Source organism: Serinus canaria, chromosome Z, assembly GCF_022539315.1.
Source record: "Serinus canaria isolate serCan28SL12 chromosome Z, serCan2020, whole genome shotgun sequence".
NCBI lineage: Eukaryota > Metazoa > Chordata > Aves > Passeriformes > Fringillidae > Serinus > Serinus canaria.
Window position 1 is genome coordinate 12,345,174 of NC_066343.1, and position 15,577 is coordinate 12,360,750.

Here is a 15,577-nt window from a genome sequence, read left to right on the forward strand (position 1 = left end):
GGAGGAAGAAAGAAGTGGCTGAATAAATGTGATTTTGAGGCTGCAAGAGGAAAAAGCTGAGCCTGATGGCAGCTCCCAGTCACTTGCTCTGCATTTGTGTGTACAGAACATCAAGGCAGAGGCACAAGCAGAGCTGCCCGAAGCTCAGAGTGACATCATGGCAGTGAAGAGAAAGAACAAGGATGACATGAGAAGAGTTCAAGAGGAGAATTTCCATCAGCACAGGAGCGATCAACAAAAGCAGGTGAGTGAAAGAGTGGCAGCCACTCCACTCACAAAACATCCTCTCTTTTGTTTTTTAGAGAACGTGAAGGAACAGCTGGATGCAGAGCTTCAGATAGCTGAGACTAGGATCAAGGCAAGGGAGAAGAGGCTGGAGGAAGAAATGAAAATCATCAGAGAGAAACTTAAATGCTTTCCTCAGTCTCTACAAAAGGAAGTGAGTGAAAGAGGGATGCAGTCACTGCAGTCACCAAACTGGTGGTTTCTACCCATCTTGCCTTTCCAGTGCAGAGCAGCAGGGAGTGGGGTGATGCCTCTGAGTGCCATGCTGCTGTAGTGTGTATTACAGTCACTTTGAAGGACATTTCCTGGTGTGTTGAATCTCCACTGCTGCCCTGGATGGTTGGACTTATCCTTTGGCCTTTTGGCCAGCAGTCATCCAAATTGATTCCTGCTGGCCTGTTCCTGCTCTCCTTGTTTCTTGAGGTGTTTTTACAGAGGAACATGGTGACCCAGATGGGGGATTGAAGCAAGCTGCTGTCTGTATCTCCTGTCAATCTGTTCTTTCTCTTTCCTCACAGTCAGTGATTCCTGGCTGACAGGGACAAGCTGTAGTCTCTGACTGCTTTGTTCTGTTTCATTTAGGTGCAAGTGTTGACACCTCACCGGGCAGCCTGCGAAGACTTCCAGCGAATGTCTGGCCATGAAGGGCCCCAAGTTAAGAGTGAGGCACAGGAACAGTGCCCAGCAGAAGTGCTACAGGACCAGCACATCATGGGCTCTGAACCTGCTGCCGCAGCAGCATTACCTCAAGGAAGCCCTTCTGTCAAACCTGGGAACTCGAGCTCGGGCAGTTCCTTTGTCTCTCCGAAACAGCAGACTGAGAAGAGGTACCTGGAGATGCTGGGTACGTCTGGTGTGTATCTTGTCTGAGGGACAGTGTGTTGTGTGCAGGTGTCAGCATAGCTGTACCAAATGCTCCTCCAGAGTTTGGTGTCACAGGGCCATTTAGGACTCCCCAGAGGAAGTGCTGTGCTCCGAGGCAGCGAGAGAGCGCTCTGGGTGTTCCTGCTGCCTCTGAGGGCACCTGGGACTGGCTTGGGCTTGTTTGAGCTTCCCTCTCTGCTAAAGGCTGAAGCAGGGATTGTTCTTAGATCAGCAGAAGGCTGTGACCTAGCAAATGATCTAGGCAAGTCCTGTGTGTTGGTGGCCAAACTGAACAGAATTTTCAGCTTCCTAAATTCCCCTTAGACTCCTGACTTCCAACCAGTCATCAGAGCAAAAAAACTTCAAAGAAATTGACTGGGTTTTGAGTTTTGTCTTTTTGGCTGGGTTTTTTTGTTTTGGTTTTTTTTTTGGTGGGGTGTTTCTGTGTTGTTTATTTTTTATGGTAGCCTTTTTTGTTTTTGTGAGGTTTTTTTTGTTGTGTTTTGGGGTTTTTTGTTGTTGGCCTGTGGTTTTTTTGCTGGAGTTGGTTTTTCTTCATCCTAAGGGGCCCTTCTGCCCCACATCTTGTTGATGCCATTTTTATGACTTACTGTTACCACTACTACATCTGCAGCTTATTTTTATGAGAATGCTATATTTTTGTCAATAAGAACTACTTGGAAAGAACATCAGGTTACCGGACAAATAGAGAGCAGGAGGTGTTTTCCATGTGCCCCCAAAGAAAAAACAGATCCTTTTATAACAACCTGTATTTATTCTTCTAGTTTTATGCTTATCAAGATGTGTCCAAGAGACACATCCAAGTGGTCAGATAAACTGCAGGCATTTCTCAGGAGAGAGCCTCCAGCCCACCCACGGTATATTCCTCAGATCCATGGCACTTTGTCATACCTGATTCCCACTCTTTCCCATGACTGTTAAAATCCTACCCATTGGGCTCAAGCCCTGCTCAGATCAGTGTCTACACATCAAGCCCTTTGTGATTCTGCAGCACAACCCAATGAGTCTGCTTCTTGCCCGTAAGAGCTGCCAGTGCTGTGCACTCAGATAAAACCTGGTGGGGCTGAGACCAGAGCCCCATGGATTCTGTGTCTATCATCACCTGTTGGGACAAAAAGGGAATTAATCTGCACCTCAGGTGGCTGATCTCAAAGCCCATCCCGTTGTGTTCTGAATGGGGGCAACAGCTTGTACGGGGCTCAGGCTGGCTGTGGCTTCTTCCCACTGCTTGTCAGTGCTCATGCTTGGGCTTTGCCAGCCTTGTTGTGTTAGCTGCCCTGTCCCTGAGGGCTGGTGGGACTGCAGAGGCTGGAGCCTTCCTTAGCTGGGAGAGGGGCACCTTTGAGCTCAGCCTTCTCAAAAACAGGTGGGGGTCCTGATGCTGAAAGCCCCGTTGGGTTTGGTTATAATATGAGCTGCTCTGGTTTACAAACAGAAAGGAATTCTTTTGACAAACTGCTGAAAGGTGGAGAAGATGTCCTTCTCTCCTGGAAATGCATCTCCCGGTGCTTTGTTTCCTGTCAAGAGAACTCTTCAAAGGACTGTACAAAATCAGTCTCTGTGCCAGCCATCCGCACTGCAGGGCTGCCTGTCCTATTGCTGTTGGATTGTTGTTACCCAGCTGACCAAAAGGGCCCAGAGCCCAGAGACAGTGGGGCTGCCTTTTTTATCTCCTGGAAGCTGGGATCTCTGCTTTAAAGTCAGCATCTTGCATTTTGTTTCCTTCAGGGAGAATGGTGAATATGGAAAATCCTGCAATGAACTACACTGAAAAGGAACATATTGGCAGTGGGTGAGTTCAACCACAGTTACTCCTGCACAACCATGGGCCAGGTGTTTTTCTGGTGGAATGTCTGTCCAGCATGATGTCAGGCCAGCTGCAAACATGTTCACACACTGGGGATAGATTGTCCCATCTCTCAGTGCTGGTCAGAATTTGTGTGTGTGCTTAGAAGGCATTGTCAGAGACACCTCCATGCTGCCAAGGTCTTGCCTGCATCAAGGAACAGGACTTGGAAGATGTCCTTGTCTCTCAAGTGTGAGACAGCTCTGTGTTAATTTCTTTAGCATTTTTGTATGTCTCAAAATCATGCTGCCCCACTAATGAAAAAAGAAGAAACTTGCTTGTCAGAAAGAGCAACATCTACCCCCTATCAAAGCTGTGAGATAACAGTTCCCAGGAACATTTCTTTCCCCTGGTTTGCAGAAGGAAACACTCTATGGTCAGGATAGGAACCCACCATTTAGAAAGTGAAATGCAAGAGGAAAGAATAAACTCCCTTTAGAAGTTGAACCCCAGTGCTGCAGGAACAGGCCCAGTGCTCATGCACTTGAGAAGAAAATGCATCATCTGCCTTCTGGCAAAGTCCTCCTGCATCCTGCAGGTTTTTGACATTTACAGCAGAGATCTCCTAAATGGGCTAACTTTCACTCTAGGAGCTAAACGGCTTCTCCTTTCTCTGCTTGTGTTTTGTTTCTAGGAGTTTTGGTCATGTGGTTAGAGCACTTAACAATGCCACAGGAAGAGAGGTAAATGTCAACAGCCCCTGCAGACTCTGATGCTCTTGAGGGCTTTCCCCTCTGGTGGGTATGAGCTGTGGCTGGAGCTTTGGGTAGAGCTGTGCTGAAAAGGCCCAAGAAGCACAGACTGGTGCCAGCCCACGAAATACATTTGGGACTTGTCCTCCTCAGCTGCCGGAAGGAAGGCACGGAGGGCAGCGGTTCCTTCCAGAGAAGGAGGTGCTCACTTGCTCGCCGTTGCCAAAATGAAGGTGGTGCCTTAGAGCACCTCCCTGCTCTTTGGGGCGACAGCTTCAGAGTCCTGAATTCTCATTTCTGGCTGCCAGCTAATACATCTGAAAGTTACTGGTAGTTCCTTAGCCACCTGCAGTGTGCACTTGGGAACTGCACGTAGGGAGAGATCTGCAAGGCGTCCCTAAAAGCCCTAAGCCCTGCTTATAGCCCAAGATCTATCCACAGAGTATTAAGGCATGGATTACTTCTTCTGAATCCCAGCAAAGCAGCAGAGAGTACGGTCAGAGCTTTGGGGCTGATAGCTGAGACACCACGTTTATCAAATGGACAAGGCAAAATGTCAGTGGCCCCATGGGTCCTGTAAGTGCCCCCAAGGAAGCAGAGAAATGGGCTGTTGGAATGTCAGTTCCTAATTACCGCAGGGCCTAATCACAAGGCAGTTTGGCACAGCTCAGCTGTGTCATTGCAAAATCACTCACTCCATGTGTGTTGTGGGCTCGTGCCACCAGCTTCTCAAGTTACTGATTTTCAATGTCATTTTAGGTGGCCATAAAGAAAATAAACCTTCAAGGACTGCAGAGGAAGCAACTAACTGTTAATGAAATCATGATCATGAAGAGGAATAGGAATCCCAGTGTTGTGAATTATTTAGACAGGTGAGAGGTCATGGTCTTATCCCATGGATGTGCGATTACATACAGCAAACATGAGAGGTTAAAAACCCACTTTGGTCAGTGGCAGGAGGTAGAGCTGTTAAATATTATTTATTAATATTTCTCTGTTCATCTCCAATGAATTAGAAGAGAGTGCATCTTGTCTGCATGAGTTTTCCCTGGAACATCTAGTTTGAAAATTATTCCAAAATTATTCAGAACCTGGATCAGCTGTATCTTCTTAAATCAATACCCTTGAACTTCACTGCCTTCACATTTTTGGGATTGATTTTTTAAAGTTTCTTAAATGCTGATGAACCATCCTAAAGTGGATTTCCCTTAGATTGTTGCCCCTCTTTGCCATTGCCATGCATGCCAGGAAGACTACGTGCTTATTTCCAGGAACACCATGCCTGAAAGGTTTTTATCTGGGCTGTTACTAAACTGCACTTTTCACTTGCTGGCCATCTAAGACATTTCCTTTTTCACAGCTGTGCCTTTCTCCTCCAGACTGCACAGATTGCAAACAATGTACACAGCTGAGAGGGAATGTCTATTCCTTGTATTCTGTCCTAGTCCCAAAGGGACTGGAAGCAAGAAACCCGGAAGCAAAAACTCAATGTAGCCATGCATGTTCATCTCCACACCCTTGTTTCCTTCTTTCAGCTACCTTCTGGGTGAGGAAGTCTGGCTGGTTATGGAGTACATGGACGGAGGCGCCCTGAGTGATGTCATCAGTGAGACCTTCCTGTCTGAAGATGAGATTGCAGCCATCAGTCGGGAGGTCAGCAATCCCATCTGTGCTTCTGAGGGCTTGGGCAGGATTGTCTGGGAAACGGGCTCAGAGCTGGAGGGATTTCATGTGCCAAGCTTGGTTTCTGTGTGATTGGTATGCTATGGGCAAGTCAAAGCATCTCAAGTGAAATGCCTGCCAGTGCCCCTGCACTCCCTGTACTCAGTGCTTGTACTCTTATCTTCTGCTGCTGTTGTACTCTTGCTCTGCCTCTTGTATTTGCTGTTCTCCATCTTCCTAAACTTTTGCCTGTCATCGCTGCATTCCTTGCCTGTGAAAGCAAAGGTGCTCGTGGCAGGATTTGAAATGAACAGCAAAGAAAAAAAGAGAGACTCGTTTTGCTCAGTCCTCAGCTAAAAAGAATAGGAGTGCAGCTAAAATGCTGTTTGCTTCTGAGCACATCCACTGCAGCAACAGTCATCCTGGCTGGTTTGCAGGGGACAGTCTACAAGAGCAGGTGCTGTTGCTCTTTTAAAAGCTGACATTCCTTTCCTTAGAAAGGTCCTGCTCTGCAAGTGCTGGAGAAGCAAGCTCTTCCTCTCAATGGCACTGTGTTCTGCCACTACTCCCCATTCCCCTGGGGAAAGGGAATCTTTTAGATTCTTTGTTTCCTTTCTTGTGTGATGAAATCACATCACTAATTTTTGCCCTCCTGTTTCTGTTTTCTCTCTCAGTGCCTGCGAGGACTGGATTTTCTTCACTCGAACCACGTGATCCACCGAGATGTGAAGAGCGACAACATCCTTCTCAGAACTGACGGCTCTGTCAAGTTGGGTCAGTATATTCTTGGTCAGGTGCAGCATTCTAGGGATGTGGGCGGTGGGGCTGCTTTGAGTGACGGCCAGCTCCCCACAAATTGTGCTGGTGGCAGTGCAGGTACACCCACTGTGAGCTGGTGCAGGGTTGCAACATGTACAGAGGTATGACACGGAACAAGCAGTCAAGAGTGGTGTTGCTCTGTGTGTGTCCCTTCCAGAGGGAGGGATCTACAAGTCAAAAGCTTCCAAAGAACAAAATCCCACTGCTGGAAGCAGTGAAAAAACGGGGAGATTTTTAAAGTCACCAATGCCAGGAGGTTCAGCAGCACATTTCAAACTTCTACTGGGGAATTCTTTCATTGGTTTCCTAATTGTACAGAATTAAAATAAAACCAGTATTCTGCTTTCTCCTCAGCTGATTTTGGCCTCTCTACTCAGCTCACCCCTGAGCAGAGCAGACGGCGCACAGTAGCTGGGACTCCTTGGTGGATGGCGCCTGAAGTGGTGACAGGTCAACCATATGGCCCCAAAGTGGACATTTGGTCTTTTGGAATTGTGGGAATTGAAATGGTAGAACGAGAACCTCCTTACTGCAACCAAAGTCCTGCCTCGGTAAGGAGCAAATACTCTGTGATCCCGCTGTCTTTCTCACCTGCCCCATGTCCTGCGTGCCATTGGACAAAATCCCATTGCCATCTGCCTATTTCCACCAAGGTCCCCTCATAAGAATGTCCCTGAAACACATCAGCATCTGCTGTAGTTTTGGTTGCATCAGTGGGGGAACTCAGGCCTTGCCACATGCAAACAAACTCCATTCTCAGGCAACACTTGCCTTTGGATTATGAATGGTTCCAGTTCTTTTGTCTGTGGACATGGCCCCAGTAACAGGAAACAAGCATCTTAGAATTGCTGTTATCTTTCCAGAAGTGAAAGAAGGAAACCCAAATCCAACAAAGTTTCTAAAACTGTGGTTTTTAGAGAAGAACATATCCCGTTGTGCAGTTTCTTCTCACTGGGAAACATGCCTGAAACCTGGGCATGCAGGTGTGCAGGCCACAGAGTCACTTCTGCTTCTTGTGCAGTGCTGCTGAAACACTGAGTGACCGTGTTTCTCTCCTAGCCCAAGCCAAGTTCTCCACGTCACCAAGCCAGAGCCTGGGGATGCGGAGAGCCTGCCAAAACCTCCCAGTGTTTCCTGGCACTTTCTGAGATGGGCCTACCATTAATGTTTTGACTTGAGGAGCCAAATGAGCAGAAGGTTACCAAAGGGATGGCACCTCTTCTTCTTTTGACCATGACAATTTTTCTTTTCCACATAATGGGAAGCAGAAATTTTCAGACTGCTGAGAGACAGAGCTGCAGGTGGCTCCTGTGTGCCCAAGCAGGCATTTTCATCCCAATACATTTGTGCAGTCATCTTAATGTGTCTGTATTGAATATGAGATTGTAAATGTTTGTTTCCTTACCTGGAGATAAACTGATGGATTTCCCTTCTTCCAATTAACATTGTTTTCAAGAACAACACAAAAAGCTTGATGAGTTCTATGGCACGAGTGCTTAAGGGACCAATAAGTACTGCAGAGATACCTTTCATGTACTAATCCTTGAAAATTAGTTCCCATAGCAAAGTCCCTTTTCCAAAAAGCCTCTAAAGCTGATGTGAATCTTCAGAGATGCAAACGTGCTTTTGTTGATGTAGTTCCCACTAACTAGGTCAGTCAATGAAATCAGCTGCCAAGGCAAGATCTGTGGGATGGTAGAAAAACTGTGGTTGCATTGGGGTCTGAGGTTTTGGTTGGTAAAGGAAAGTCATCTCTGGGACTCTGCCAGGGCAGAAACTGCCACTGAAAAGCAGAGGTTAAACAAAGAGGTTGTAGAGACCACCTAGAGATGTGAAAGCAGCAGGGGGAGCCTTGTGTTTCCTTTTTCTGCAGGCTCAACGCCTGATAGCCACAGTAGGGACCCCAAAGCTGCAACATTCCAAGCTCCTCTCAGCTTTGCTGCTCGACTTCCTGAGCTGCTGCCTGCAGACAGACGAGGAAGAGCGCTGGTCTGCCAAGGAGCTCCTGCAGGTAAAGTGTGAAGGGGCTGCAGGAGAAATAGGGTCCGAGGGATGGGCTCCTGTTCCACTGAAGTCCAAGGCATCAGATGAGTCCCCTTTCCTCTTCACCTCCAAATGAAAATGGTGAGGAATCCTAGACTGGGCTGGGCTGGCAGGGCCCTGTAAAGGTCCTGTGGTCCAAGTGTCCTGCAATGAGCAGGGACATCTTTAAAGAGATCACATTGCCCAGAGCCCTTTGCCACCTGACCTGGAATGGTTCCAGGGAGGGGGCACCTACAAGCTCTTGGGACAACTTGTGCCAGGGTGGCACCATGCTCTGAGTAGACAAGTTCTTCCTTAGACCTGCTCTGATTAGATCTCCTTTGTGTTTAAAAATATTTGCCCACATCCTATTCTAACTGGACCTGTTAAAAAACGTGTCCCCTGCTTTCTTCAAAGCCACTCTGAAGTCTTGGAAAGTGGCAAAAAACTCTCCCTGGGGCCTGTTCTTCACTAAGCTGCGTATCTCCACCTCTATCCACATTTCCTGACAGGACAAGTGTTCTGTCCTCTGATTGTTTCTGTCGTCCTGTTTTGTAATTTAGTGGGGTGTTCACTTTTATCTAATGGCAAAAGAATTGAAGTAGAGCAATGAGGTTACAGAGACATGAAATGATGGTGAAGGAACCCAAGGAAGCCAGTCCTGGCCTGGCAGTCAGAGATTTGGCTGTGGGCAGGAGGGGCTGTGGGGGGCTCACTCTGAGCCTCTGAGGGGCCCTGGTTTGTGCTCCCCAGCCCACCCTTAGAGGTTTCTGCCATGCAAACAGGGACAGCTGAGAGGGACTTGTCCCAGCCCCATCTGCTGCCTGGCACACTCAAGCAGAGGGGAACTGCCCCAGGGTCACTGCCAGGTTTTGGCAGAGAGGGAACTGCAGGACCCAGTGTCACTGGGCTGGCCCTGATGGGAAGGAAGGTGTCATCCAGCACAGGAGGGGCAGGGCATGGAAAGGGAGACACTGTTCTATCCCCCTGTGGAAATCAGCACAGTGCCTGTCTTTCAAAGACAGGGACCTATGTGAGTCATTGGAGTTTCCTGAAAGGAAGAAACCTCAGGGACAGAAAGCACCATGTCTAGAGCCCTGGCAGGGCAAAAATCCCAGTGAGATGAAGCCGTCACAATAAAGAGATGGGTGGCATTCTGGGCCAGGTTTGCCTGTGATGGCAAGGTCCTGCACATGACAACTGGGGAGCACATGGTCCCATCGTTCTACTTTCTGGGTCTTTTTATGACCCAAAGGAATCCTGATTGAGTCTGTGAAGGGCTGAGCTTGGAAAGTCCTGGTTCACCGTTCTTTGTTGTTTTGTTTTTTCTCCTGTGGACAGCATCCATTTGTGACTTCAGCCAAGCCAGCATCCATCCTGTCAGAAGTCATCAACTCAGTCAAGAAAAGGAAGAAGAATTAGGAGATGAGAAAGTTACACTTATGTCAAGATGTTATCTACGTAACCAACTTAGAGTAGCATTGTAGAGTAGAATTCTAGAGTAGGATTGTTGAAGAGTTTTGTACAATAGGATTATAGATTAGGATTATAGGAGAGGATTATATATTATGATTATTAAAAAAAGTAATTAAATAAAGTTTCTGAAACTTCAACTCATTTGGAAGATTCCCCTTCTTCTGACCCCTTCTGAATTACTAGTTGTTTTTTACTGGTGCTAAGTCACATAAATGGCTTCTTTAGTATAGTTTGTAAATGGGAAAGGCTCTTCTTCATTCATTCTCTCCAGACTATACTGCCTTTGGAATAGGGCCCGCTGGCTGGTTTTTGCCTAACTGTGGTATTTCTAGTTGAGGCAGAAAAGGCAATGGCATTTGCAGGAAAAAAGCAAAGGAGAAGTGGGGCAGCCCAAACACCCTGTGCAGATACAGGCATTGAGCTGTGACTCGAGAGCATTTGAGTTCCTGCCACTTGGAATTGGATCCCTAAATGCAATGTCTTTGGTAGAAAGAGAGCCTTGCTCAAGTGAGAAAGCAGAAAGATCAGGGAGGGTGCTCGGGAAGGTCTCCTGTGGTGCCGAGCTGTCCGCGCCTGTGAGGTGAGAGCGGGCCCGGCCTTGCCCGGGGCGGAGCCCCAGCAGAGCCCCGGCAGAGGCAGGCTGGAAGGAGGCCCTTGTAGTTGCAAGAGGCAGCAGCCGGGCCCTGGGTGCCTCTTCCTGGGAGCGGGCGAATCCTCGGCTCTCAGAGCCCGGCTGGCTGCTGGCTGCTCCCGAGGGGAAGCGCAGCCGTGCTGGGCACAGGCCGGACTGGAGGCATTGCCCGTCTGGAGTGTGCCCAGGAGCAGAGCAAGGCGAAGGGCAGCCCAGGGCTGCTGGGCTGCCTGAGGATTCCTCCTCTTCTGCCGGCTGCCCTGTAAGTCCTGGGAAAGGTCGGCAGTGTGTGCAGCACTCTGGGCACCGGGGGAGGGAGCCGGGCTGCTGGGCAGGCTGGAGCACAGGGCAGCCTCCTTCAGGCACGGCACTTCTGCCAGGGGAAGCGAGGCCGGCGGGAGGCAGTGACAGCTCGGCAGGTCACATCTGCAGGAGCCAGTGCCTGACGCAGCTCTGGGAGGAAGCGCCTGCAATCCTGCAGTTCTGCACCGAGCCAGAGCAAAGGGGTGAGATGCAGAGTGTTTTGCAGAAATATTCAGGGCCACCGGGCCAGCCTGCTTTGTGCTGTCTGGCACACAGCAAGCGCTGTGCAATACAGCTCTGAGCTGCTGGGAGAGAGGGAATCGGGGTTGTGCCTGAGGGTTTTGCTGGAGGAGTGAACTGATTTGGAAGGGAGCAGAATAATTTCAGTAAGAAATCTATATTTTCTTCATGAATTTCAGCAAGAAAGTTGCAATGTGTCTTCACTCATCAATAGCACTTGCAGGACTTAGTGACAAAATACTTGTGTTTGATTCCCAGGATCGAAAGGAGAGGCATTGGGAAAATGTTAGGGCGTAATAAATGGGGCTTAATCTTGTGAATTCCCCTAGCTGAACCCTGTATTTCCCCACTGCAGTGCTTACTGTGTGCAAGTGGCTATCTTGGCCTTGAGAATGAAGAGAGTGTTCCTTCTAAGTAGGTAGCTGGAATGCATTCAAGGGAAAGAAGGTGGTTTAGGAGGCTCTTGACCAGCAAAGGAAAATTTGAGGAATGGGATATTTTGCAAACAACTGTGTCAGGGACTGGGGTTGTGTCTGTCATATTTGATCCATGTTTGAGCAGGTCCACGAGAAATGAAGAAAAGTGTATTGTTCAATGGGTAGGAACCTTTGAAAGAGAAACAATGGATTGGTCAATCTATGGGTAGTTAACCTTTGAAAGGGGAACAATGCATAAGGGAGCCATGTGTTGTTGCCATGTGGTTGGTATCGTGAGCCATCGTGGTGAAGCACAGAATAGAACTTGCCACTAGTTAAAGTTAGAAGATTAATTACAGTGCCAGGCACACGAGGGGTCTTGTCCCAAAGACATGTGCGAAGAATCACAGGCTCTGGCTCTATCTAAAAAAGTCTTACGTATTCATATAATTCCCAAAATGCCTAATACATATTCATTACCTTACACACCTACCCCCACTTTGTAATAAAATGTATTCTAATTGAGTCCAAAGTTCCTTCACACTTTTGCAGTCTTTCACTTCAAATGGCTTGGTGGGTTTTAAAGTGGGGAGTGGTCTCCTTCTGATGAAGGCCAAGACATCTTCCTCAGCTTGACCTCTTTATATATGACCTGTCGGCAGGCTTTCGGACCCCTTGGCTGTAGCTCAAGTTTTGGGCCCCAGGTGCAGGCTATGGTCCTCTTCTTTTTCCCAATAAAATCTGCATCCCATCCTGCTTCTTTAAACATAGTAAAGACAGGCAAGTGATATATTATCCTAGCCTTAACTATTTTGCCTGCTAAAAATTAACTATTCCTTTTTATTTCTACACTTCTTGCTATACTCTTCCCCCCATACCAAATCTAGTACACTTTAACTCTTTCAGTTTTTTTAAATCCTTGATTCATTCCCCCCTCTTTCTATAGGGTTAGTAAATTCTTTTACTAATACACAGTTTCTTCCCCATCTAACCGAGTCGTACGGTAAGTGTCTTTTAAAGCTATACCATACACTCTTGGCAATGAATTCAAGACTGCCATTAGTTGTAGCATCCTCCAATTCCAAAGAAGTATTGCAATGGACAAAATTAAGCTTCTGGAAACTGAAATGAGCAAAACAATAATTGGAAGGATTAGGGCGTTAACTATACCAGCTGCTTTTGGTGACCATCCAAAAAGTCCATCCCACCAATGATGACTTGCCTTTTGCTTTATGTTTTGCATAGCCCTACTAATTTTTTTTGCATCACGATGACCAGTTATTAAAGTTTTCTCTCCATTCTCTTTAATTTTTCTCAAGATCTCTCTCAGGTCATGTAATATTTATGCCAATGGATGCAGTGATAAAGTGTGATACATTTTGATAAAGTTGGCCTTTATCAGTTGGTGGGAGACAACTGGCTCTGAATATGTAAAATCACAGCCTACAATGTAAACAAAATTATAAATGCAAAAGTTGGAGTGATTTTTAACTAGTAAATATCTGTTTTCATTGTCTGTTTTTACTGAGGCACAGGCAGTTCTCAAGCATACAAAGCCCTGACCAGTGTGTATAAGTGCTGTTTTTTCAGTGATGTCTGGGTGGATCTCAAAGTGGCACACACCCTGTTCAGTATCTAAGCATATGTCTTGGGCATCAATGGTATTACTTCCACAGATGAATCCCTGCTGTTGACCAGTAACAGAGGATTCTAGGTTTACAATTTGCCATTTCTTCTCTACCATTCTGGCCCATAGCTGGTATGTAGAGAGGTAAAGTACTGCCTTCTCACGATTGAATCCTGATGCAGTGATAGGGTGGAAAACATAAACTGTGGCTCTATGTATGCTTAGTGCAAAGACAGTGGGCACGTTAGTAATGGGGTCCTAAGTAAAATTTACCATGTGTTGGAAATGGATTTGTAGAGCGTTCTCAGGGCCTGACCGAAGGCCCACACTGTATGCATCCGTATGCAAACTTTGAGACAAGAAATGCTGACTTAGATATGCCATGGAATAGGACAGATATTGTTGAGAGAGAAGTGGAGCCAGAAAAAAGTTTCAAAGGATGGCCCTGCAAATGAGACTAGATACTTTGGAGAAATAGAACTATGAAAGATGCATTGCAGTGGGACCCACGAGAGGTAGTTTTAGGTGATTGGCTTTAAGGCATCTACAGCATATTGTGGCAAAAAGCTGATAGGCCAAGAAACGCTTCTAGTGTATTGGAATTAGGAAATGGTTGGCTTCTGATTGTGATGGCGTAATTATAACATCTGTATTGTTTCATCTTTCTCATAAGACTGAAAATGGAATAAAAGTTTTTAAAACGCCTCTCCGTGGCCCCATCTCTGGGTCAGAAAAGGGTGTCTGACAAATTGATGTCCATGAGTGAGGCAGATAAACTAGCCAATGTGTCTGACTTGTTGGAAAGACTCAAGGTAATTTTTGTCAAGTGCTCCTGAAAGAAGCGCAAATCCCAAGATTATAATTCCTGCAAGAACAGAGAAGTTGTATTTCTACCCTTGTCGCTGGCTCAATCAGGTCAGAGATCTGACAATACTTGCCTCTTGTTCAAGATCAGGTAAGCCTCAGGGAACATGATAGGACAAAAGATGTCCAATTTGCCTAGAGATATTTATAAAAACCTTAAAGATCTGGTCAAATCTAATTCTTGTAACGTTTCAAAAACTGAGTTAAATACCTTACTATTATGCATTCAGAAGCAGTTTCCAGCTGTGTCTGTGCCTACCCCCGACACTCAGGCAGAGTCCCCAGACCCCCCTCTGCTTCAGCTGTAACTCAAGACCCTGAAATTCAGACTGGGGCAGTGACACCTCCACCCCTACCACAGCGGTGTGCCCCCCAACTTTGACCATTTTCCGAGCCGTGTCCGGGTCCCCCCTCTGCCCCCCCAGAATGCGAACTCTTTGCTGCTTGTGAGAAAAAGGATGGGGAGAGAAAGAGGGGAAAATTTTTTAGTATGGTGTCTCTGCTGGCAAAAGGGAGGATGATTTCTCTGGTAACAGTACAAAGCAAACAGGTTCTGGTGGCCTTGAAATTCCTCAGAGATAGTCTGTGAATTACAAGGCCATGGGGGAGGAGGAGAAAAGTAACTCTAGTGATTCCAGTGAGTCTTCAGAAGAAGAAGTTAACCTTTTACGTGCTGATCCTGCAAAAACAGAAAGGGAGCTTGGTCTATCCGATTTTGATTTGGGAAATAATTCAAAGAGACTGGCTGATTGGGCTGAGATAAGATGTAAAAACAGGCAAGGTAAAGACTTTTCTTCTCCTATTGGAGACTTGCTTGTAATGCCAGGTAGCTTTGGAAGGAATAATGCTAACCCGAGATGGAGCCTGTCTCCCATTATGATAGCAAAGAGTTAAGGAAAGAAATCAAAGATGGTGGCTTGAGTTCCTCGTATTTTAGCAATGTGGTGAAAAGTAAATTTGACTCTTATGACCCAACACCGTCAGATTGTAAGAATATTTCCTCTGATGATTTTGATGAACTCGCAGTATATTTGAGGGGATTTAGAATGGTGAAAGCATCTGAACAAGTTAGTTAAAAGTTATGCTGGTGGTCCTAATGCTCAAGTGATAAGTAGCAACTCTAGGGGATCCTGGGAGACAGGAGATGGGAAACTGTGGGAAATAGATTTGTAGAGAGTTCTCAGGGCCTGACCGAAGGCCCACACTGTATGCATCCATATGCAAACTTTGAGACAAGAAATGCTGACTTAGATATGCCATGGAATAGGACAGATATTGTTGAGAGAGAAATGAAGCCAGAAAAAAGTTTCAAAGGATGGCCCTGCAAATGAGACTAGATTCTTTGGAGAAATAGAACTATGAAAGATGCATTGCAGTGGGACCCACGAGGGGTAGTTTTAGGTGATTGGCTTTAAGGCATCTACAGCATAGTGTGGCAAAAAGCTGATAGGCCAAGAAATGCTTCTAGTGTACTGGAATTAGGAAATGGTTGGCTTCTGATTGTGATGGTATGAATTATAACATCTGTTTCATCTTTCTCATGAGACTGAAAATAGAATAAAAGTTTTTAAAATGCCTCTCAGTGGCCCCATCTCTGGGTCAGGAATAGGGTATTGTCCCACACGGCTGGAGAAAAATTTCTTGCTGCAAAATATTGAGAAATAGTTGGTGAATTTTTCATCTCTTACGTCTAAAAGACCCAATGATACCTTAGTAGTGGTTCTACTCTATTGATGGCTGGAACCAAAAAGGCAAATTGAGGAACATCCTTTGGATGAAGTGGAATGTTGAAAAAACAATCTTTTAAGT

General features: G+C 46.4%; 1 protein-coding gene across 1 annotated transcript in view; it reads left to right on the forward strand.

Moving 5' to 3' along the window:
- Positions 1 to 9,756, forward strand: part of LOC115485572 (serine/threonine-protein kinase PAK 3-like) — a 132,801-nt gene extending 123,045 nt beyond the window's left edge. Inside the window, exons 3-11 of the mRNA XM_050987304.1 lie at positions 868 to 1,129; positions 2,899 to 2,962; positions 3,651 to 3,699; positions 4,468 to 4,580; positions 5,244 to 5,361; positions 6,045 to 6,144; positions 6,544 to 6,740; positions 8,063 to 8,200; positions 9,553 to 9,756. Coding sequence (XP_050843261.1) covers positions 868 to 1,129; positions 2,899 to 2,962; positions 3,651 to 3,699; positions 4,468 to 4,580; positions 5,244 to 5,361; positions 6,045 to 6,144; positions 6,544 to 6,740; positions 8,063 to 8,200; positions 9,553 to 9,633 — 1,122 coding nt within the window. The 3' untranslated portion in view covers positions 9,634 to 9,756. The remainder of the gene's footprint in view (positions 1 to 867; positions 1,130 to 2,898; positions 2,963 to 3,650; positions 3,700 to 4,467; positions 4,581 to 5,243; positions 5,362 to 6,044; positions 6,145 to 6,543; positions 6,741 to 8,062; positions 8,201 to 9,552) is intronic.
- Positions 9,757 to 15,577: the final 5,821 nt, after the last annotated feature.